This window comes from Harpia harpyja, chromosome 9 (assembly GCF_026419915.1).
Source record: "Harpia harpyja isolate bHarHar1 chromosome 9, bHarHar1 primary haplotype, whole genome shotgun sequence".
NCBI lineage: Eukaryota > Metazoa > Chordata > Aves > Accipitriformes > Accipitridae > Harpia > Harpia harpyja.
The window spans coordinates 43047675-43072408 of record NC_068948.1 but is presented as its reverse complement, the minus strand read 5'-3'; the positions used below and the strand labels follow the sequence as shown (position 1 = coordinate 43072408).

The 24734-nt window shown below is 52.1% G+C and overlaps 1 protein-coding gene across 8 annotated transcripts in view; it reads right to left on the bottom strand.

Moving 5' to 3' along the window:
• The window catches only part of MSI1 (musashi RNA binding protein 1), a 59949-nt gene that overhangs the window by 26208 nt on the left and 9007 nt on the right, over window positions 1-24734 (bottom strand). For 2 of the 8 annotated variants that reach the window (XM_052796121.1, XM_052796123.1), the window contains exons 1-4: window positions 5266-5432; window positions 4929-4969; window positions 4711-4792; window positions 4513-4597 (exon numbers count right to left, since the gene is read on the bottom strand). In XM_052796121.1, coding sequence (XP_052652081.1) covers window positions 4513-4597; window positions 4711-4792; window positions 4929-4969; window positions 5266-5324 — 267 coding nt within the window. In that variant the 5' untranslated portion in view covers window positions 5325-5432. Of the gene's footprint in view, window positions 1-142; window positions 1046-4512; window positions 4793-4928; window positions 4970-5265; window positions 5545-24734 lie in introns of those variants that run through there. The other 6 variants (XM_052796119.1, XM_052796120.1, XM_052796124.1 and 3 more) reach the window with 5 other exon arrangements.

The window sequence follows — 24734 nt, the reverse complement described above, 5'->3', positions numbered from 1 at the left end:
ACATGCTGGGATTAACAGGCTCGGCTGCACCCTCCCACTCAGCCTGCCCCTGGGTGCCCTGCATCACCGGCCTCATATTAAAAGTGCTTTCTTTTGCCTTTTTCCTCTCCCCTTCCACTCTACCTACAAATACAGAGCTCACCTGGGTAGTAACAGGGCAGAAAAGAGGCAGCGCACAAAAAGCCAAACACTTCATCCCACAAAACACAGGGTGAAGAAATAAAAGAGCACACAGGATGGCACAAATTAAACCGAGGAGTCCAAAGCCCCACAGGCTGCAGAGGCTGTGGCTGCAGGGCAAGCGTGCTGCCCCTCTCCCCAGGCTGCGCTGCATACAATGACGCGATGCCTCCCCTCCGCAGGCTGAGCCCTCCATTGTGCCTGTTCAGCTTCTCTATAAACCTGCTGCCGGCCGGAGCTGCCGGTCCCTGTGCCGCCATCCAGGTGCCGCACGTTCTGCTGGGCTCAGCACGGATGAGCGTGTGCCTGCATTGGCCTCACACTACCACAAAAGCCAGGACAACACTAATGCAGCTGCAAGCCAAACACCCACGAAGCCTCCTCTCCTCCTCAGCCACCATCTCTCTTTTTATAGCCTATTTTTACAGCAACTCCTGTAAAGTTACATCACATCGGGGATGATCCAGACCTACAAATCAGCTTACAAAGACCTGTGGTAAAGGCAGGTCTGGCTCATCCCCGCGCTTGGACAGGCTGCAGCTGGGAGGGCAGCCTCCAGCGTTGTCCCATCAGCCCGGCAGCTCAAACAGCCCAAAAGGAAGCTGTGTTTCTCCAGCTCCTCTCACTGCTTTGTTCAGCTTTCCAGCCTGGCCACCCTCCCATCCCGCATCCTTTCACTTGTCACACAGCCCCGGAGCTTGGCCTCCCTGCGCCCTTCCACCAGCTTCTCTCCCTGCCTTCCCCACCTCCATCCTGACTCACAGCCTACAACATAAATAAACTCAGCACGCAAGTAAACAGAGGCAAAAGTGAAGAGCACAAATAAACTCAAAAATAAACCTCCCTCCCCAAGCTCCAAGAGCCAGCAGATTAGCATACCCTCCGGTGCCTCCCTGGGGCATCTGAACCATCCCTCCCCTCCTTGTGCACACACACACACACACACACACATGCCCCCCCCCCCCCCCCCCCCCCCCGCCACAGCTTCCTGGCTAGTGCAGACACCCACAGCGAATTCTGAGGACAGGGGACGGCAGGAGACCAGGAGGTTGATGGCAGATAATAAGCAAAAACAATAATCTACTGTCTTTTACTTCTCAGCCAGTGTCATTCAGCTCCTGCCAAGAAGATGCTTTCATACTCAGCAATGCTAAGCTCAGCCTCATTTTCTCATTACCCTGAGTGTGATCAACTGGGCAGAGATAACGTGTCCTCCTGGCTGGAGGGAGCAGGCAGTCATTTCACAAATTCTTCTGCACAACCAGCTATTGTTGCAGGTAGAGGGAGGCCAGGGCGACCGACTGCAGGGGCAGCCCTGGGAACACGCGGAGGGGAGCAAGTTCAGTGCCGGACTCAAGTTACTCACACTGGACTGCTCTTCGGTGGCTGGAGTCTTTCTAATTAAAGCAAAAGCACCGATACCTTATTCCCTCATTTCTGGTGTTAAAACAAATAGCCCTGGAGGAGTTGCATTTCAGTGTCACCCACTGACGTAATGGATCCTTTTTACAAACCTAGATAGAAACCTGCTAAGAGTAAGAGCATTCAGAACTGCTCAGATTGTATCCAAAACACCAAAACCCCGAGATCAGGCTACAGTGAGTGGAAGTCACCTGAGCAGAAACCACTTCCACTTCACCCCACAAGGCTTTGGAGACGAGGAATTCCACTGATGTCGCAGGTGTACCAGTGGGCCGGCCGGGCTCCTCGGTAACACTCTTCAAGCCACCTAACGCCACCATTTAATAGCTCAGGTCACATAACTCCTGAGTTAACCTGGCTGGTATCGGTGCCCCAAAGCAGGGGGAGGGCAGGTAAGGACCCGCGAGACCTCCGGGCTGGGTTTGTTCATTCATCGCACCTCTACGGCTACCTTCACTCTGTTGGTCTGCGCTGCCCGAGAGCCGCAGATCGCTCCCTCCGCCACAAAAGACAAACCCAGCAAAAACTCAGTAATGGCAACAAAGAAACAACAGGGCGACCCAGCACTGCCAAGCCCGCTTTTCCCAGAGCGCATAAAGCAGCAGCTCAAGGCAGCGGTCAGCTGCAGCTTTACAAAGTCACGCAAATCTTTTACCTTGAGACTGCAAAGCCAATTCTCCTATCAAGCGTTTTCATAAATAACCCCGTAGGCTGCTGCTATCAAGCTTACAAACAAAGAGGAGTCTGAAAAGCACAAGGTTTCCCCGGAGAATCGGGCCAACAGCCCTTGTTAGGGTAGGAAGAATCAGAAAACAATGAAGCAACAAGTTGGGCAGACACTGTCTATCAAGTGCTGCTTGCCAGGAGACACCGAGCCTTTAGAGAAGGCTGTCCTTTCAGCACACCGGGCCTTTTCCTGCAAAGTTTCATAAAACCCTATATTAAGATTCAGATGAGTTTGTGTCATTTAACCCATGACTCACAGCAGAGCCTTTCAGGCTCGCAGGCATACGGAGGCTCCATGCGGTACCACAAGACCAACCTCTCACCAGGCAAAACACCCCAAAACATCTGACCCAGCTGAAAACCGTGCTAAATAAAAAAAGAAAAAGGAAGGGGGGAGAGGATCAAAGTTCCTAACAAAGGAAGGGCCCTGGCGAAACTGCCCCCATTCTCTCCGCTGCGCCGGTGGGGCGAGCGGAGCAGATGCAGCCGGGAATTTCAATGGCTGGCCGGTCCCCACGCGCCACGAGGCCCTTCTGTTCTCCTGCAGCGCCCGTCCGCCCCTGCCCGTCCCTCCCTGCCCTCGTGGGCCGCACGGTGGGCTGCAGAGCGGCTTCGCCCAGGCGGCAGCGGCGGTTCGGGGACAAGAATGGAGACCGTGGGCTTCGGCTCGCTCCTAGCCCCAAAATGCTTTTGGGATTAGTGCTACAACAGACATCCATGACTTGCCTTTCCAAGAGGGGTCTATGCCAGCCCACAGACTCACAACGGGACTAGCTGAACAGACACCGTGTTTACACAGGCTAGTAAAAAAAAAGAAAGAGAAAAAAACAAAGCCCTGGGCCCTCCTCGAAAGACTTTGCCATAACCCTCCCCCAGAGCAAAACTCACTTTACATCACTCCTGAAAGCAGGAGGGCTGGGAGTCCTGAGGACCCAGCCTCGGCCAGGAAGGCTGGGGTAGGTTTAACCAGGAGCTCCCATGGGGAGGAAGGACCTGTGCACATCAAAGGGAGCGATCCAGGCAGTTAAACAGGAACAGACATAAATCTCGCTGCAACTCATGCCATAAACCCTAAGAAAGGGGGTCTCGCTCTCCCGCCCTCTCCCTTCTGCCAAGATAAAGGCTAGGACGCACGAGCCGCGCGCTGGAGGAAACAAAGTTGTGCGTTTGGACTCCTCGGCAGCCCGTGCCCGGAGTCAGAACCTCTCCCCTTGCCGTGCCATCCCCTCGCAGCCCCCCCCCCCACTCCCCCACCCCTACCCTCACCTTCACCCCAGGGCAGCAATAAGGAAAAGGAATTCAGGGGAAGGCAAGTCACTAAAACTAAAGAGAAGGGACCTCCCACTCAGACACCTCACCCCCCCCCACCCCACCCCCCCCCGAAAGAGCCTGCACATCTCCCGAGCGCCACAGATTTGCAAGGCAGGACCGAAGGCAGGACCAGGCACGATACGACACCGACCCAGGGAGCCACCGAAATCCTTCCGCTGGCCCAGCCAGGGCACCTCATCAGTCCCCACTTGCAGAGCGAGGGCCAGACCCGCGGCCGCTCCGAGAGGCCGGTGGTGGCCCACATGGGCGGGCACTAGCCACGCTTGGAGACAATAAAGTCTTGAACCTCCATGACCGTTACAAAAAGTTCGCCTGGGGAAACTACGGGAGAGTCTCTGGGGCGTGCAGCATGAAGGCTCTCGGCCAAGGGGAGGGCACAGGCCGCCGTGGCCAGGGGAAGCGGGGCCTGGGTGCTGGGGAACAGCACCCCTGGGGAAGGAGCAGCCCTCGGCAGTGTGGAGGGGGGAAGGGGCGGCTCCCCTCTCCCCAAATGCAGCCGTATCCATTTCCCGGTGCAAATCCTCGCCCCAAACGCGCTCAGGTGTCCCAGCTCCGAGAGGGCCACGGTCACTCCTCAGAGGAACCTTATGACCGACGGGCGGGAGGAAAACCATCACCGGGATCTGCAGACCCACGCCGGGACATTGGCCCCGGGTCGACGGCGAGGCCGGTGCTCGGGAGGCAGCTAGGCTACCCGCCGGTGAGAGGGGCGGAGAAGGGGCCGATTGATCCGTATCAGGAATCGATAGTTTACAACCTCTAACTGGAAATCAAACACCGCAATCGACGGCTGCTCCGAGCACAGCCGCTCCGCCGGCAAATGCACCCCTGAGATGAGAGAAGTCATCTCACCGTCTTGGAGTCCAGTTCATGTCTGGATTGGGCCAGGACCTTGTCGACGCCAGCCTGGTCCATGAACGTGACGAACCCGAAGCCCCTGAGCCCCGCAGCCCGGGCAGGAGAGGGGATGCGGAGAGAAGAGAGAAAGTTGGTTAAAGTGGCGGCCGGGCCGCGGCGGGGGCGAAGGGAGGCGCGGGCCCGGCCTCTCACCTGGATCTCTTTGTCAGCGGGTCCCGCATCACCAGGCACTCCTTCACCTCGCCGAACTGGCTGAAGTACTCCCGCAAGCCCTCTGCAAGCACAGCGCCCACCGTGGGTGTCCCAGCCCGGCCCGGCCCCGCCGCCCCCACCGGGCTGGGCTCGGCCCCGGCCCCGGCCCCTCCACCCCCGGCCCCGGCGGCAGGTGCGGGGCCGCCGCGGACGCTCACCTTGCGTGGTCTGCCAGCTCAGTCCCCCGATGAACATTTTGCTGCGGGAGGAAGGAGAGAACCGTGAGCGGGGCCGCGCCGGGGGGGCCGCGGCGCCCCGCGGGGGTGGCGGTAGCGGCGGCGGCGGCGGCGGCGGGGCCGGGCGGGGAGGGGAGGGCGCGGATCGGCCATGTTGGCAGCGGCACCGCCGCCGCCGCCGCCGCCGCGCCTGCCCGGGCCGGGCGGCCGGGGCCGGGGGGGGGGGGGGGGGAGAGGGAGGGAGGGGGGTGGCCGGGGCCGGGATCGGGACCGGGGGGACCGAGCCGGGGGGGAGCACGGTCGTCCGCCGCGGCGGTACCAGGGGTCGTGCGGGGAGTCCGGGGAGGCGAGGCCGGGCTGGCTGCCGTCTGTCTCCATTCGGACCTCTTCTCCCTGCGAGGAGCGGCGCCGCACTCCCGGGGCAGATGAGCGCTGGAAAAGGGGCCGGACGGACAGGCCATGCTGCCCCCTCCCCCGACCCCTCTCCGCCGGGCGGGGAGGGAGCGAGGGAGGAGGGCCCGGCGGGCACAACCTGCCCGGCTCCTCCCACCCCCGCCGGCCCGCCGGCCGCCCTGCGCATAAAACCCGCCGGCGGCGCCGGGGCCGAGCGCCGGGAGCCGCGCCCGCACCGCGCCGGGGGAGCGCGCCCGGCCCCCGGTGCACGGCGGCGGGAGCAACCCGGGAACCCGCGGCCGCTTTGTCCCCGGCCGCGCTCGCCCACCCGCACCTGCCCCGGGGCGGCGGACAAAGGGCGGCGGGCTCAGCCCCGCCGCCGCGGAGCCAGGCCTGACCCGGGGAGCTCGGGCTCGCCGCGGCGGACCCCGGCCCGGTTCACCCGCCTCCCCCCGGTGTCTCGGCGGCACCGGGTGGGTTAAAGCCCCCGGGACCGGCCCCCACCGCCGAGGGCGCTTCCAGGGCGGGACCGGGGCTGCCCTCCTCGCCCCGGTACCCTCAGCCGGGCAGCGGGGAGCCCCGGCGCCTGTACCCGAGGCGCCTTCCCGGAGCCCCGGTACCTCCGTGCCCCCCTCGCGGCCCGGCGGGGACCCTGCGGGGGGTCAGAGGCTGCCCGGCCTCGCCGCTGCCCGCCCCGCACGGCAGTGCCCAGGCTGCACCGGCCACCGGGCCCCGAGCGAAGCCGGTGCGGGGCACCGCGGCGGAACCCCCGCAGCACCAGGTACGAAGAGCCCAGCCCGCTCTCGTCTCTGCCCGCGGTTTACCGGGGAGGGTGGCCAGGCTGGCCGCCCCCCCCCCCCCCGCCGCCAAGTCACGGCGCAGTTTCTTGCTCGTTCAGATTGACAGACAGACTCGTGCCAAGCTCCAGCCTCTCTCTCTCTCCACGGCCACACAAGTTCATCCACATACTGATGGCTTCTGGAGCAGGTCTGTGCACTCTCTACCTCTGCTCTTGGGCAACCTGGCCCGGGTGGCCAGAGGAGCTCAGCGAGGAACAAATGAAATACCTGCAAAGCCAGAGTCAGATGAGAGTTGTAGCCTCTCCTGACCATGTCGTGCATCGCTCTGAGAGAAGGCACTTGTCTGCATCCGTGGCACATCAGAACAGAGCAGCGTGCAAAAGCTCTGGTGACAGTTGCTGCGAGCCCCTCTCATTGCAGGAGGGTATCGCAGGGTCCCAGGCATGTGCCACCGTGCTCCAAATATTCCCCACATGCATCTCTAGCTCCGCTCCTTCCAGCACGAGCCTCCCCTGTACCCTCTTGCCGCCTAGAGCGAGGTATTGACAGCTGTCAGGTCAGTGCCATCCTAATTTGACCTTTCTTCCCCTTCTCTTGTGGCTGCTTTCCCACGTGCCAATACACCTCATCTCCCTGCTGAAGAAGAACCAGGACACCTTTGTTTTAAGACGACTTTGCAATAGTATCTTTCATTACATGGGCTCATCCCAAGGCCTGTGGCTGCAACTCTGAGTTAAATTCATCCCCTGCTTGTTAGCTCTGCCAAACCACCATTCACCCACTCCATTTCCTGAGCTGGGTCAGTGACACTATCCTGTCTCCTGGCCCTGTACCTGGGCACAGCAACACACTCAACACCAGAGACTTGGTAGCCACCCCTGGGAACTGAGCTACGCAGCAGCCCAGCTGTGGCCGCGGAGCAGCCGCAGCTCCCACTGCCACCAGTCCAGGCTGAGTTTCTTCTCCAGAATAACCCACTCATCGTTCCACAGGGCTGAAGTCACCACTTTGGGTGGAGATGCCCCAAGAGGCAGCTGGGCTGGTGCAGAAGAGAAATATAAATAACAACGTGCAGAGGTGGTACTGCAGCTGGCAGTGACGGGGAAGGGCTGTATGGCCAGCAGAAGCAGCGGTGCTGAGGTAGCATCCCGGCCATCTCCCCTTGTATGTCCTGAGAAACCTGGACAGTAGCCGGGCTGTCAGAAAGCCACCGCTGCCGCCTGCCACGCTGCCCAAATTCACTGCTGCTGCGCTGCCTCCTGGCACCTGCTCTCTCTGATTTGGATGGCAAATACTCCAAAGTGGGAACTAACGTTTTCAAGTCACCTGGCACAGGTTTTGTGCTCCGTAATTGCCCAACCTAGGCACAGTACTAATGCTAATTAAACACAAGAAAGAAAAAAAGAAAGAAGAGCTCAGCGTTGGACACACTAAAGGATAACATCTCTTGGTTTACTACCAGTGCATTGCTATAATTTTAAATGTGTGTTATTTATGAGACAGATAAAGCAGACCTCTGAGGGACACAGCGTTAAAATGCTTCATTGTATCTTTTTTTGCATTATGCTTATTATTTTATTCTCTTTTTCTCCACCAAAATAATATTGGAGAAGGGAGAACAGGGTCAACGCGAGTTAACATCTGTGAACATCAGAGGGAAAAAAAAGTGAGCATTCAGGAAGATTTGGATGGAGGATGTGGTTGGACTTGCATCGCTGGGAATGACACCGTACCACGTAACTTATTCCGAAGCCCTTTTCAAAACATACAAGCAATATTTTGTATTTCCACCTTAGGACCCCAGAGTGCTTTGTAAATATCAATTCATTTATCTCTGTAACACACAAGACAGCGGGTCTTGAAAAATCTGTTGATTAGTGACAGGAGGAAGCTTTCCTCATGGAGAAGTAAATATATAAAACATTCCAGACCTTATGATTGGAAAGATGATCTGCCGAATATAAAATAATGCAGCATTGTTTTCCTGGGGCTGCAGACAGACAGCTGTAGTGCCTCTGTGGCTGCTGCTGAGAGGTTGCCAAACACCAGCGAGATTAACAAAACTGCTCAGTTTTCTTGCTGCTATTCAGCGTCTCGTGTGTGGTAGAGTGACACTATCAAAATCATGTCCACTTCCTGCTGAGGAGGATGATTGGCAAAGCTCTGCCCAGCACCAGTGGCAGACACTGGAGTTATTCATGGCGAGAGGGAGGTTCCAAAAAGTGGAGGTTAGGGGAGGGGCAGGGCAGCAGCCGCCTCTTTTCCTCCCTCATCATATAAGGCTTAAGGAGAGATTGTGTCTTGGAGACCTGTCTCTAGCCAGGAGGTTTTGGCAGTCAGGTACTATGAGAAGTTTCGCTTTTCATTTAGTTTGGACAGTTGATAAACAAACTTGAACTGGAATTCAAATAATTTTTGTAATATTTGCATTACGATGCTGAACATGCAAACCTGGAAGATATTAACTGCAGCTCCGTAGGCAGCCTGGGGGCAACGCCAGTCTCTGGCAGCAGCTTCCAGTGGTGCTCGTGCCTGCTTTGGAAAGGATGCTGACCCTCTGGAGAGGCTGATGGCAAAACCTCCCTGCTAGCCCATGCACGAGGCAGCCAGGGGTGTCTGCCTCAAAGGGAACCCGCCGCTCAGCCACCTCCTGCTTGGCAGGAGCTGGCTTGGGGCAAAAGTCAGGCACATAGCGGGAGAAGAGCTATTTAGAGAAATTTAATTATTTAGACTCCTCTCAGGTGGGGGGGAGGGACAGAGTCAGCAACAGGAAGAGAGGAATGGCTGCAAAGGCACCGAGGATTTCTTTGCTTCATGTAAGAAACCTCACAGGGCAAGATTTGCAATGGGAAAACAGGCTACATGGTGCAGAGCATTGAAGAACAGGGTAAGAAAGAATAGAGGAGAGGAACAGGGCTGTGTGCAAGACAGGAAAAGAAAAGAGAAACATTAGGTGTGGGTGAATAAAGAGCAGGAGAAAGGGGAGTATGAAAAGTAGACAACTGGGATAACTGGAAGAAAGGAGTAAGGGAGGAGAGAGGACGAGATTGGAGCAGCAGAAAGAAAAAAGAGGGGAAAGAGGTCTGCATGGAATGGGAAAAAAAAGTAAATCATCAAGAGAACTTGTAGCACAGTAAATAGGGATTCAGCATCAAACAGCAAAAAAAAGGAGAGGTCTCTGAAGGACAGTAGGAGATTGCAGGCTTCCACTTGCTGTCCTGGAAATGATGGCTAAAGGAAGAAAATAAGAGCGCCCTTCCTGCTATTCTCCCTCTCTACAAGCTCTAAAAACTACTACATGGTGTCTGGTCTCCATGATCCTACCTAAATCAGTCCAAGAAATGAGGGAGGAAACACTGACTGCTCAGCTCTAACACCAGAGCTGCTCCGCACACCAAGAGCACCCAGCACTGCACCAATCTGGCCACTGCGCAGGTGCCACCTCTCTTAAGGAGTTGAAAACTTTTTCACTTCCCCCCCCCTTTTTTTTTTCCTTAACATAACACTCCGAAGATTGCATATAAAGTGACAGAACGCAACAACAGATTTGAAAAACAAGACCTCTTTCCTCGAAGGTGCCCTGAGCTCTACCTTCCCTCTAACCTCTTAGTGACCATTTGTCACAGACTTTCATCAGTCACTGCTTTCTGCTCCATCCTTGCTCCTACCTAACCTCTCCCCAGTCCTCACTCCAGCAACCCATGTAAACAGACCTTTCCCACAGCACCCGCTGTTAAGAGGCTCTTCCCCAGCCTGGAAGCGGAGCGTTGCCTCCTGCTCTTCCCCTCCTTGCCTGGAAGCTCAGAGCTTCCTATGGGGTGATATAGGGGGACCCATTTCCCCACCATTAGAGAAGAGAGATGAGGAGGGATGCAACAGAAATCTGCCAGATGTGCTAGGCTGTTTTAAAGACGACATTGATTAAACTGTTCCTTGTGCTCATTGAGGATAAGGTAATTGGCTCGGGGGCACAGAAGGAGATAAAGGTTAGATATTAGGAGAAACTTAGCAACTATGAGGATGGCTAAAGGTGGGAGAGGTCAGCCAGGAAGGCCAAGGAATGTCCACCCATGAAGATTTTTAAGAACAAATTAAGCAAACGTCAGTTTGGTGATCAGGTTCTATTTTGTCCTTGCCTGTTGCAGAGGTGACCTCTTGGCACCACTTTCAATCCTCAGTTTCTACAGTTTCTTCGTCATGTGAGGGGAAAGGAAAGAGTTTGGAGTAAAGGAGGCAAAAGTGAGGGCTTGTCTGATAGAAAGGGGAGTTCTGAGTGCGTTCCAATGCATAGATGGAGGCTAGAGAAGAGAGGAATAACAGAGAGAAATTTAAAGGCTGTGGTCCACGGGCACATGTCAGGGCAAGCAACAGTGCAGCTTGGGGCCAGGCTGCACCAAACACCACCAGGACTGGAGAAAAGGTCTGGGACTGAGTCGGGTAAATAGGGGTAACAGAAAAAGGCCTGGGTCAGGTTTGAGAGCATCAGCCAGTGCAATGGCTGCCAGATATCTTAGACAAAATTGGTTTCTGTATTAACATTTTTAAAAAGTATTAAAGTTCTGTATCAAAAATAAAATCCTGTGTCCCAGTGGGAGGAAAAGAAAATAAATAAATAAAAACCAAATACAAACCACACCGGACACAGCTTTTCCAGTGTCTCCCTGCAGTGACACTGCTGGTTGCCTTGCAGCCCAGTCTGCTGGGCCTCCAGTAACCAGCTTCTCAGGCAGGGACCAGTGATGCTGCACTATCAGTAGATCTGCACATCCTCTGCAGGTCTGACGCATGTGTGAATTATTCATCCAGGGCTGGAGCCACCACCATGTCAAGGACCTCTAAAATCCGCCTTAAAGATAGCCCAGTCCAAGCCAACAGGGGAGCAAGGGGAGAGAACAGGGCTCAGGGGAAGGAGGACTGGATCCTCCACCGAGATGCTTGCAGGACGCAGAAAATCTGGGTACTGGCACTGTCCCAGAGCAGCACCAGAAGGAAAATGCACTTACAGGAGCAAACAGAGAATTCTGGCTCAACATACAAACAGGAGCTGAGCAAGCAGAAGCTGTTTTTTCATCCCCTCTCTTTCAGGACATAATCGATTTCCTACCTCTGCTATGACACTCACACTGGCTTTTAACTCTCCCATTTCTTCAAGACTTATTTTCTAATCTAAGCTGACGGGACCTTTGCTCCACAAATCCCAACAGCACTTCTCAGAAGACAACTTTATAGCATTCTGGTACTGTGGGGGTGTAAAGTAACTGGGACTACACTGTTAAAGTTAACAGCACAAAATTGAGAAGGTTTACAGATGATTTGGAGGAATGAACAGAAAAGAGCATCTTTAAAATCCAGGGTGCGTGCTGGAGCTCCTGAGGTGGGAAAGGTTCAGACCAAGGCAAGTGTACAGGACAGAAATACACGCTGTAAATCTCCTTAAGCAGCTCAGCCTGTCCTGGTTCCTCAAGGTTTTGCCAAGGTATTTTGTTTGTACTTGTCACATGACTTACATCAGGCATCACATCCTAATCAAGACGGACACCAGTGTCTTCCCAGGCAAAGCTCCCATCCTCAGATTGCAGGAGCGGCTTAGCTGCTTTGTACTTGTAACCCCTGCCTGAGCCTCCTCGCCGCTGAACAGGGAAGGGAGATGAGAGGCTGCAAGGGTCCAGGTGCACTTGTAGTCATCTCCGGTCGTTCTTCTCTTTGCCGTAGAAGAATTGTCTATGGCAAGGCACAAACTTGCCCAGTGGGCGTTGTACTTGGAAATCCTGGCTTTCTACAGCACTGCACCCGGAACAGACGCTCTGGGGCCAGGAGTGGTATCCTCCAGAGAGGGAGGGTTTCCCCCACCCCAGGGCACAGCATCTTTGCTCAGGCTTACAGGCTCCCGATCCTTCCAGGCTAGGGAATGTGAAATGAGGCAGCTGTTACTAAAGATTCCAGCTGCAGCAACCTACACCAGCTTTTAAATATGTTGAGTTTGGAACTGGAAAAGGCTCAAAATCCACTCTTTGGTCCCAAGACACAGCAATTCCCCCTGCCCACAGACCCAGTGAGCTAACCTCTCACTGAAGTCAAGCTCTGATTCTGCACTACTCATAGTCTAGTGGGAAATACTTTGCTCCTGCTGCTACTTGTCCATTCTTGCCCTTGTATCTTTTGCTCACTTTTCACAGCCTTTAAGCATTTATCTTTTCACGCCTTTGCCTGCTCTGGATTTCCCTCAAGGCTGATTTTGCTACATTAGGGTCCTTATGCCATTTTCTTTTTCTTTTTTTTTTTTTTTTTTGGTCCCAGACAGAACTTTCCCATCTACCTTACGCCCATGCGGTTCCACAAGCTGAAGTAAACTGAGTCACTGACCCTTTTCCCACCAGGAGCAAGAAGTGATTCACAAACTATATTCCTCAGCGCTCCCAGCTGGCTGGTGGCCAAGCTGCTGCAACAGCTAAGGACCAGCTCCCTCCAAAGTAGCTGTCCAAGACATTCTTCAGCGCAAAGCTGGGATGCAAGCAACATGGAGATACTCTGTCAAAAGCAGGGGCATGCAGAGGAGCAGCAGGAAACCTCTCTCACAGGGGACATGCACAGTACATATTGGAACCACCCCTTTACTAAATGTAGGAATGAAACAGTAACCTCTGCAAATCAAAGTTTCTGTCAGATACATGTATCAAAATGGGGAGTATTAACATTAAAAAGAAAACCTTCAGGCTCCTACAAAAATTTAATCTAATTAAATGTTTTTAAGATTTTAGTTCCATCTACCTGACACATTCCTAATCGATCAATGAGCAGATTCTGCTCTCCTGTTTGCAGGAATGACCAGTGCAGCTCTGGAGACATCAGAAGAGAAAAATCTCATGAGTTACACTGGAAATAGTGGGATCATACTCAGGCTTGTGACATCCTGACTCACTGGACTTGTAATCTGATTATAGGGGTGTTTTTGGAAGCCCTGTGTAGTATGTCCTGCCCTGCTCCAGCATTTCGTCTCTGGGGATCACCCAGTTTGTTGCTTCACAGACACCCTTGGGGTTTGGAAACTGCCCACTTGTGACGGATGGAAACAGTGAGGCGTCTTCCAAAACTTTCCATCGATTTTGAGCATTTGAGTCAAAAAAATGGAGATGCAGTAAACGTTCCTCTTTCCAAATAAGGCCTGAGGAAGCTCTGGGCCCAAAGCATTTTCTGCAAAACAAGTACGTGGTGTCTCAAGGTGCACATCCAAGATCTGTGTTTCTTTATACGTAGTGGCATAGGTGACTAGGTCAAAAGCGTAACACTCAGATAATCTATACCTTCTCTATGTTTTTAGCCACAATAGCACCCTGTCCTCTGTTTACTGGCACTCTGCTAGACACCAAGAAAGCTAGTACAAGCGTTTCCCTATCTCAAAAGTTATCATGTTCCTGTGACTTAAAGTGTATCTAAAACAAATCACATTTTGGAGGGTGAATCTGGAAGAGCCTCTCTGGTGTTTGAAGAAAGCTGGGGATAGAAGAGACGTTTGCTGGGAGAGCAGCTCTGGAGCTAAACAAGTTTTTGAACTAGGAAAGCTCCTCTTACACACTCCTGCTAGTCAGACAGAATGTGCTCATGTTCATTGGTCATTCTGGAGCCTTGAAAGCAATGCAGCGTCTGGTAAATTCATTCCCAGATGCTGGGGGAACAAGGGATTGTGGGAGACAGTGTAAGATGGGGAGGGATTTACTGCAGAACAGAGAAAAAGCAAATCAATGAAAGTTTGTTCAGCCTTACTTCCCTTTTGGTTTTTTGTTGTTTTGTTTGTTTTTTTTTTAAGTGAAGCTGCAGTAGGAGAAATTTTGGGATTTTATGCTTGTGTTGCTTTAAGGACAGGAATGCTGGAAACAGAGGTATTTGATACCTTTGCTGCTAATTACAGTGCAAGCTCCCAGTGTCCTGACAATGCCCTTGTCCCTGACCTGGAGGGGCCTCACTATCTCAGGGTCAGCTGTAATTTAGTTTTAGGTCAGAGCTGGGACTCTCCTGCCAAACTAACTGCACTTTGTTTTGAAGTAGAAACCATTTACTAGCAAGTCTGAGACCATCAAACTCATTTCACTAACGAGAAACAGGAATGAACTGCAGAGCCCCAGAGACGAAGGTCAGTGTTCAACACAAGGAGAGCTCAGCTGCCTCACGAAGGAAGGGGCTGTTTTGCCCACCGAGCCACACAACCGCGTGAGCTCAGATCTTCTGCTCCCTTCAATTAAGCACATTTATTACAAAAAAACTCAGGGACCAACTAAGCCCTGCCAGTCCCCGAGCAGGCACAACGGTGCAGTCAGCCCCCCACCTTACAGAGTTTACAACACGGTTGCTGCATTTCACAGCAGGCTCAAGAAAAAGGACCGAGCTCCTCAGTAAAGCTCATGAGTTGTTGGTGCTGCTCCTACATCTTCTCACAGATTGGCCGGGTGATTTGAGCCAAGAAAACTCTGTTTTTCTACTTGAAAACTGAGGTGTTTCTTCCCTATCTGAAGAAAAAAATGCTTTGAGATCTTCAGAGAGAACATGCTGCAGAAAATAACCCAAAAGCTGTAAAGGGAAATACTTTTTAACTTCCTCCGAATAATCAGAACTCTCTAACTCACAGGGAATGAGGTATTTTTTTCAAACCAACAGATTTTTATCCAATCTTCTTCCCCCTCACCATATTCATGGACAGAGATTATACTGTCATGATACCGCATAGCATTACCTGAAATTAACTTGTCACTTAAAGAACTGTTCTCTACAATTTGTGGGGTAGTCTGAGAGCCCAGTACATTTTGCATATTTTCAGAGTCCCTGCTCTTTTGCATTTATGTAGACCTAGGACTGGGTTTGCTAAGGAAAAACGTATCCAGAGCACAAATTTTTTTCAACTCTGCACATCACTGCAACAAGAGGCCAACTTGCACTTACAGGAAAAAAGCTGGATGAAAAATTTGTGCCAATTTACTAAACAGTAAAAGTCTTTTGACAGCAAAGGAGGGTTCTGTGTCCAAATCTATGAACACACGAATGAGACAGACAAGTAGAGACCCAAACATGCTCTTTGGGAACAGTAAAACATATTTAGCTCTAGATGCTGGCCACAGTTGAGGTTAGTGATCAGATGCGAGAGAGCACAGCTATAGCAAGAAACAGGACCACTAAGGGATGTTCAAATCTTTCTTTCATAAAAGTTGACTAGAAGACTGCAACACACCCTGATGTGCGCTAATGCTTGCTGCTATGCTTGACAGCTGCAAGGCAGTGTGGTGGAAAGAATTACCAGCCCTACAGACTTTCAGATGAGTTCAAAATGTAATACCCCCGTTGTCAGACACCACAGGTTCCTAACTACATGTAAACCCAAATCGCTCCTCTCACCATTGGTGCCTCTGCAAATAGCAAACCAGCTTCCAAGAGCTCATCTTAATTGCCAGAGCTCTTTGTGGGAAAGGTCCCAGCTACCCAAGAGCTGGGTACCTCCTTCATGACTCCCTGAGAAAGCCACGTGTTTCAGGAGTGATGCAACTGCCGTGTACCAGAACAAGGCTCTGGAGCAGAGCAGATAGCTTCCTTGGCAGCTGGCCTGCAGTGCTGGAGCTTGCTCCCAGGAGAGATTAGAGGGAGTAAAAACCTCACTGCCATCGGAGCAGAGCACTCAACCTGCTTCTACCAGAGATTTCTCACAAGAGCAAAAAAATCCAAAAGTGTCACCACAAATAGGAGGCTGCGGGAACAGGGAAAAGATAACCCAGTTAATGTCATGCATACAGCTTTGCTAATAGCTCAGGTAACACTGATCAGTAAAGGACAGGCAAAAGCTCTGAGCAGAGCCTGTTTTACACCAGGAAGATTACCTGACTAACATCTCGACAGAGAATTGCCTCCCTACATAAAGCCACCCAAAACCCCGACCTGCAGCTACAAACCTTTCAGGTGAGGATTTTAGATTTGGAAGTTGAATAGCATGAAATACATTCTATCCCCCAGATGACCTTATTCAAGCCCCTTTTTTTATTTTCAGGGCACGGTAGAGGACAGCTACCCTCAGGTTCCCAGGTAGCACAATTTATACCCCGAGGCAAATGAAAGTACAAACTACTTGCACTCACTTAGACTTCGTGTGCTTTTGGACTCCCCTGCTACTTCAGGTGTCACCACATCCGCATAACCCCGACAGCAAAGAGGAAAGGAGAGGGTTTTCACTGGTTTCAAGGAAGGCTGAGCTCTACCCATAGACAAGGTAATTTTCTGTCTGCGCACAGAGTACTCTGCACAGATGAGCGAGCTGTTTCCCAAGGGCACAGCAGAGCCCCTTCGGAGACAGCTCCCAAGGCTGGAGCTCCTGTGCTGCAGAGCACACTGTGGGCTCACCCCCCAGCCCAGCAGACTCCTGGGGACAGGGCCATAATGACCATGGACTGCCCAGTTGACCATACGGAGGTCATCTCCAGTCCTCTGCTCCCCCGCCACCGAGGTAGGGCTCTGCAAGGTGGAGCACGGAGCTCTGGGCAGGGCTGCGTGGGCGGCAGCCCAGCCTGGGAACTCAGGAGCAGCAAGGAAGGAGAGGATGCTGGAGTGGAAGTGATTTGAATTAGAACAAACTGGCTGCTGAATAGAAGCTTTTATTCCAGCATGGAGAAGGCTTTGTTAGTCAAGCACATGTGATGCACAAAAGCCTCCACTTGAATTCATTGAGTTTTAATTGGTTCTCAGGTGGGGGAGGAGATGGGTGTTAGGAATTAGGGATTCCTTAAAGAGGCAATATCATTAAATCTTAACGCCTCTTCCCTCTCACCCCCAGTTTCGGCTTAGGAGTCTGGCCTCATTCAATTGTCCTATGTTAGAGAATCAGAAAAACTGAGGGAGAGAAAGGGTGGGAGGGGGAGTCACTAATAAAGCCTAAAGGGAGATCAATGAACGAGGAGGGTGAGGGGCAGGAGGAAGACTGAAAAAAGAAAGCGGCTGGTTGGGAGAGGAGGGAGGTCACACACAGGCAGGGAAGGCAGGAGAACCTCAAAGGGATGAGGGAAAGAGAATGATGCCATTTGAGTTGGGGCTTTCTTTTCTCCCTGCATTCCTTCTTTTATTGAACACTTAAAACTTCCCTTGGAGATCCTCTAGCTTGGCTCTGTGAGCCTGTGCTCCAAAATAACAGAGCTGATCCATCACAAGGAAAGAAGCAAATTCTGGGATGGGTTTGCGGTCTTTGCGCGTGGGGAATGACAGCAGTAAGAGAAACCTGCTTGCAAGGACCTCGCAAGAGCTGCTGCTTGTTTTGCCAGACACAGCACATTTCAGACAGAAGTTTTGTTACTAAGAGCCTGATGCAGACGTAGCTGAAATCAAGGTCCTTGTGAGTCAAAGAGAAAGGGAGCAATCGGGAGCTAAGGAGATTTCACAGTCGGCATTGTAGGAGGTACAGCACGCTGCCCAGCTTATGAAAGGGACCCTGGGTACCTGCAAGCCAGACCCTGACAGACAACTGCTACACTGCAATGGGGGACACACATCTCACAAATGTATAATGATTTCCATCAGTCCAGTACATCATCGGAGAATGAATTAATGTTGGTTTACCTATTACATTTGGAATTTAGATAGGTAAGTGAATGACGTACCAAACGCACTGCCAGCAAACACCAACTGGAACACATTTTCTTTTAGAGTTCCTAACAGAAGAATGCTGCTTCTATATTTAAGCCATACAGTTTATCCTGTATAAAGCCATACATAGCAGATATTCTTTGCAGGAAGCACTGCCTACTGTTTTACTATAATTCTTCATTACAAAATTAGACTGCGCAATCTCCACTTGTAGACACAAGGGCACTAATCTCCCGCAAAACAGGGGCACTGCAACCAATTGCTATACGGACTGAAATGGGAGGTCTCCGACTTCTGTTCGAGGACAGTGTGGGATGCTGAAAACAGCATTCCCATGGTGGCTTCTCTCTGAGAGACTGCCTGATCCAAGTCACTTACTGTGGTGTGAAATCTGAAGGAAACGCAAGATCCTCCACTGACACAGCTGTGGTATGGGGTAGCTCTCACATACACGTGGGTTATTCATGTATTTCAGAGCACAGGAAAAAAAAGAAAAAAGAGATCAGTGAATTCACCCATTGAAAGTGTCATAGGATCCAGTTTTCCAAACCCCCTCCCTGAAATACGAGCCTAAGTATCATTTAGAAGTGACACACAGACTGAAGTCTCATTTGGTCCTTAACTCCAACTAAAAGCAGACGTGGTCTCCACCTGGCAAAGGCATTCGTGAGCAGTGGGCCGCGACAGTGCCTGGCACCAGCTACACAGAAAGCATTTAACCACACATGGAGAAGAGCTAACACTACTTGCCTTGATTTTTAATACTGCAAAGTCTACGCTTTGACTCTGCCAAGCTGCCTATTGTCACCGCTTGACCAGTGACAACCCATGAGAGCCCTGCCCTACAGGAGCAGCAGGGTTTTTCTCCAACAAGGGAGTCCAATGGAACTTCCTGGAAGGCTCACATAGAAAAACAAAAACAAAAAGCCCCACAAATCAGATTAGAGATACATTTTTGTTCCCCTTCTACGCAATGTTTCTTGCATGCTTCAGTTTGCCCCTTCTCATAGTACACTTGCATTACAGGTAGCGTACACGTTACAGATTTATTTAATTTTCTATCTTATGAGTTTAATTAATCCACAGGCATAATTTCAAATGATATCTGACTCACTTGAAGCAACCAGCTGCTCTTTGTCATCAACAGTAACATTTGCAAGTCCATCTTGTTGTGCACAGTTCTAAACATGACCCCGCCTCATCAGAAAGCCACATCGTTCTGCAGAGGAGTAAGCAATTGCACTGTTTCCTACAACCCTGCATTCCGCGTCAGAGACAGAGCAACTCCTGTGACTATCCTCCCAGGAACAAAATGTAGGAAAAGGCTGTCGTGGTAAGGATGGGCAAGGTCATGCATCCAAGATTGTTCCCCGTATTTGTCCTAAACTTCTTGCCCTGGGTGCATTTGCCCTCCTCCCAGCTGTTTTCTAGGAACAGCCTTTCCTGCAATTGTTTCCTTCTCTCTCAGATATGTTCAGTTTATCTTTATACTTCAGTGCTGGAGTATTGGTTTTCCTGATACCACCTTGTTTCTCAACAGTCCCCTATTTTATAGCTTCCAATAGGATCAGACCAAATGCCATTTGTGCCTTTGGAAAGAAAAATAATAATAAAAAAAAAAAAATCTCTGAGTATGCTCAAATATCTTGTTGATCTCCTATGGCTTTCTGTAGATGCCTTTGGTATTTGGGATCCTCTTGCAACATTTTTCCTAGCAAGTACCATTTCCACAGCCTTTTGGTATGCGACAGCAGGCACTTCTGAACTGCTTCACTACACAAGCCACAGATTTGTCTGTCACAAACAGTGTCAGTTATCACAGCATCAAATTTGCTGTGTGCAGCAGGTCTCTTTAAGACTGCCATGAATTGAAAATTGTTTTGCTACCTCTTCTCAATGCCTGATGGAACAGGTATCTCAGCAATCAGCAGTGGCTTTGGGGCAAAGTGTGACTGACACATCTGTATCAGCTATCCAGTTAATTTTATTCCTGGCCTGTTTCGTTACATTAAACCTCAAGATGCTCACCATATTTCCTCCTTTCCAAGCAAGAGAGATAGCAAAACCATCCTTTTGGCTCTAGAAGTTTAGCTACAGCTGCTCCACCTCTTAGACCAGCTTCACCTCACAGGTCCTCCTGTAACCAGGAGATTGCCTCTTTCTTCATGAGTACTAACATCACACAAACAAAGACAATCCTAAGCAAAATTCAGCCCTAACAAGATATCACGGCCAATTTCAACAGGACCACAACAGATACGTCCTGTGCCAAGCTACTGGTCAGGTACAAGCTTTTACTTTCTGTTATCCCCTGTGAAGGGGCAGATTTACATGGCTGCTGACATAGTTTCAAGAATTACAACATGAAGACCACCTACTACAGTACAGGTCTTTACAAAGCTGGTCAGAACACTAGTACAGAAACATGCTCTACCCTCCCTGGAAATCACTCATTTCTGCTCCAGCGGACAAGCCCTTGCAAGGACTTTGGGAGCACCCATCCTTTGCTCTGTCGATGGCCACATCAGCATCCTATGCGTAGCCCATGGGTTTTCTGCGCTTGCCTGACAACGAGACAGTTTGCAGCTTCCCATGCTTCTTCCTCTGAAGCTGCAGCCCCCCGGCAGGCTCCACATGCAGACTCCTGCCCCAGCCCTGCTGTAGTTGCTGCAGGACCAGACATCCAAGCATTCACAGCTTCTCTGGGCCCAAAGGCCACATCCAAGTTTGTGCAGGAGGAGGACAGAGCTGCACTAGAGCCGGGCACTACGCGTTTCAGAGACAGAATGAGGCTAGGATGACTAATGAGAGAAGCCAGCGCTGCAGAAGCTTTCCAGCCCAGTGCCCTCACGGGTTTCTGTGCGAGATGGTAATACTTTGCACATTTATTGGTGTAATGTTGCACACTTACCGTTCCTTTAATTCACACAAATCCACACCTCCATGGCCCCACTAGCCAGCGGACCTTGCTTGGAAAGATCTCTATGAATGCACATCGCTACTGATAAACAACACTGGAGTTACCGCTGTGAACTTCAGGGGAGTGCTCTGCTACTTCAGTACGTTTGCCCGTTGCACCCAAACATGCGATTGCTCTGAATGGTATCAGTGCTCCGTCTCCTGTGTTTTGACAGGTAAGTAGACGAGGGGCACTGTGTCTTTAAGAAGGTCATTTCCACTGTCCTGCCGGTGTAATTAGCCTGCTAAAGAAAGGGCAGAGGCTGGAAATTGGATTGAGCAAACCAGGCTTTAGCGCAGGATGAAGGCAGAGCCCCGGGATTGTTATGTTAATCACCTGAGCTCAGCAGTCCCTGCCCTTCAAACCAGTACGAACCCAGTACAAACCCAGGACCCCTCTGCAGAGCAAACCCAGCCTCACTCAGGCTCCAGCTGCCCGAAGACATCTCTCTCCACCTCCCAGAAATGCAGAGGCCAACGCCTGCGGACAGACCTGGGGCCACCCGGCACCGAGAGGGGATCCTCTGCCCGGCCACAGCCTTGGCCCATGGTCATACAGCTCCTCTGATCCAGAGCGCCGGGCCACAGCTGCCAGCAGGGCGAAGAATAAATGGGGGTCACGGGTGACGCCGTGAGCTGATGGGCCAGGGCTGCTTTACACCAGCTGAGGATCCAGCCCTGGCTGTGCTGAGTCAATAAGCACGTCTGAAAGCACAGATCGCTTACTGCTATTTCGCCGATGAAAAATAGCATTAAGAACAATAGGCCAGATTCGTATCTGGCATAAGAACGGCCGTAGGCAGCGGAGCTGCGGGTGGGTTCTGTCGGGTGCCAGCCCCTCTGCGGCGACAGCACGAGACCCCTGGGTCCCTGGGCCACCGGCTCGTGCTCAAGTCCGGTGTCTTCAGCACCAGAGCTACCCCAAGTTAATCCCAGGGGCAAGTCCTGGGGGTACAGCCCCCCCCGGCCTGCCCCTGCACTCTCCTCAGGAGCCCAGCCACGCTCTGCACCGGAGCTGTCACCTGCACCGGGCACCAGCGTCACCTCCGGCACCAGCTGGTGCAACGCCACCGAAACAAGAGACGCCGACGCACGAGCCAGCGGCAGTGGCGAGCTTGGCCCAAGGTGCCCTGTTTGCTGAAGGGACATGTTTGTGGCACAGCCAGCGAGAGCTGGCCACGAATCGCTCCCAGTCACAGCCGGCTGCCTGCTGCCTCCTGTTTTGTCCTCGCCGCCTCTCCCCTCCACGGGAAACAAGGCTGGGGTTTACCTCGCTGCGCTTTGCTAGCTCGTGTCCCCTGGAAACGTGCCTTTTTGTCCTCTCTCCGCTCAGAAACTTTGGGCTAGCAGCCCTCGCCACCACCACCCACCTTCTTTTTAAGGCAGCGACCCAGGCTGGCCATTGTCCCCTCCTTGCTGCCCCTATTTTCTTAGGGCGAGCTCGCGCCTCTCCCCCATGTCGGGCCAGCTGGGGCTCCGCGTTACCTCCCTTGTTCTTTGGCGCATTTTTTCACTGCGCCCCTGTGCTGCCGGGGAGGGGGAGGGAGAGGAGGAGGATGGGAGGGCAGCGTCTGGCTCCCCATCCAGCACGCCGGATGGCATGGTTTTGGAGAGGCCTGGCTTAGTGAAGTTATTCAAGCCAACGGCAGCCTGGCAACCGGGCGGCCACAATGGGAGCGCAGGAGGAGGAATGTTTCCACATGCCTGATCAATGGGAGCAAGGGAGACAGCAAAGCAAACAGAAGCTGGGAAAGAGACACAAAGAGAAAGCAGCCTTTTCTCTGCTCAGTTCCTTTCATTTGTCACAGCTCTTTGTGCAGCTGATGACAACGGAGGCCCTTCGGAGGCTAGTTTTGGGGAGTTTGGTTTTTCTAATTAAATAAAACACCGTGTCCTTTTTCTTCACTTGTCACCTTCCCACTCGCCAAAAAAACCCTAAGAGGAGCCCCATCTGCGCTCGAGCCTCCTGCTCCGTCCACCTCCCGGGAGCCCCAAGCACCTCTTTCTCCCTGGGAAGAGCAGAGAAAGGCACAACCACCTCCTTGCTTGCTCAAAAGCAGCTCCTGGGCTGGACAAGATGCCTGCCCGAGCGCCGGCAGGGCCGAGCAGCACATGCCACCCGTGCCCCCCCAGCTGCTCATTACGGGAATAAAGAGCCCAGCGAAGGACAACTTCTCTGGAGGTAGTGTGCTCCCTGCAGCAGCTGCTGACGAGACTAACGGGCAACTTTCTATGGGAACGAGGCAGCATTCAAAATAGGGTTAGAGGAGAGTTGCCTTGGAAACTTGGACCGTTTCTGCTGAGGGGCTACGATTTCCCTCGATGGGTCCCAGACAGGATTTACCTGGAAGACGACGACTGTTGGGACAGAAACTCCTGCAATCTGCAGAGCAGCTCCCCGGAGGGGGATGGAGGCGAAGGAGGGGTTTCAGGACAGAGGCACCAGCTTGCTGGTACTGGGCTGCACGGTGACAAACAGCGGCCGAATCCAGCCCTGTTGCGTAACCAGTGGTGGGAGCCCAAAGTTGTTTCCTCTAATTACTATGCAAGAGGTCACAGCAACAGGCCTCCTCTGTGCAGGAGCTTACAGGAAAGGTCCTCCCTGGTGCTAAGGCAACACCAAGCAAACCAAGAGGAGACAGAGCTTGGGGGTAAGCTTTCCTGCATTGAGGCCAGAGCAGAGATTATTCTGTCTCTCTCAAAAAAAAAAAAAAAAGTCTACCTGGATGTATGTAGCCCTGAAGAACAGAAAAACCTTCTGGCTGCTGAGGAACAGGGGACAGGACACCTGCCTCCTCCGCACCTCCACCAAAACGCAGGCTTCCCGTCTTGCAACCAACTCCATCCCCAAGCAGCCGGGGCTGCAGAAGCTCGGCTCCAGCCCCCCTGGGCATCATGAGTGCAGGAAGAGGATTAGTGATCCTGCATGTGCCTTAGGAGGAGGGAACTTTAGTTATGAACATGGCAATGTTTGGGATCTCACCAGTCTTTTCCTCACAGTAAGATTCAGGATGCAACCAAACCATGAAAGGGAGCTCTGGCAACATGAGTCAGTAAATGGCAGCATGAGCTCAAGGAAATAGAATGAAACTTGGTCCGAATCAAGGATGTAGCACTGGCTGAACAGCACAGGAAAATTCCTGCCCACTTCCAACAGCCAAAGACACAAATGGCTAAATACAGGCTTCTCAGTCCTCGTGGCCAGATGTTCCAGGCTCTCCAGGCAGACAGCGAGTTCTTCTGCTAATACCTGTTTCTACTCCCAGGACTGCCACTGAGCTCAGGGATAAACCTTTTGGCTCCTCAGTAGTCCTGTTTCTCAGTCCATCAGTGGGGCTAATATTGGACCAAACATTTTAGCAGTCAGGCTCTGAAGTGATAAGGATGCATACTCTTATCAGCTTCCGATGTCACCCCATCTGAATTGCACTTCCATTGATGCACACCATGCATCTCCACCCATCCCTCTCCTCTGAGGGCTCAGGCATACCCCTGTTGCCTGGTGAGGTTAAAGAGGATCCCATGACCCATTTTGCATGAAAGCTGAATTCCAGCAGTGTTGGAGTTTCCTCTGCCTCACTCTGGAGGCATCAAGGGGGTGACACACCGCCTCAGTTTCACTGTTTCCCCCACCTCCCAACAGGGTCACGTGTGACATTTTGCTGGGTAATGATGTTTGTGAGGTGTTCATTTAACAATGTAAGTGCCTAATAATAATAATAATAACAACAACAACAATAACAACAACAACAACAACAACTAAAGAAAAGGATTCTACCATACCCCAAGTCTCCTTAACACCAAGTTGTTTGCTCCCATATAATCAGCAAACTTGCTTTTGGGAAGCATCTCAATTTCCATATCGAGTCTATCACTGCCATCCCACAGTGCTACCTGGCTCTTCCACTGCCCCCAGACATGTGCTAAGTGCCAGCCTGCAGCTGAATGAAGATCAGGAACCTCCCCAACTTCAGAGTGAAAACTCACTCCACAGGCATTACCTACCGCTTCAAAATTATTCCAGTGCTCC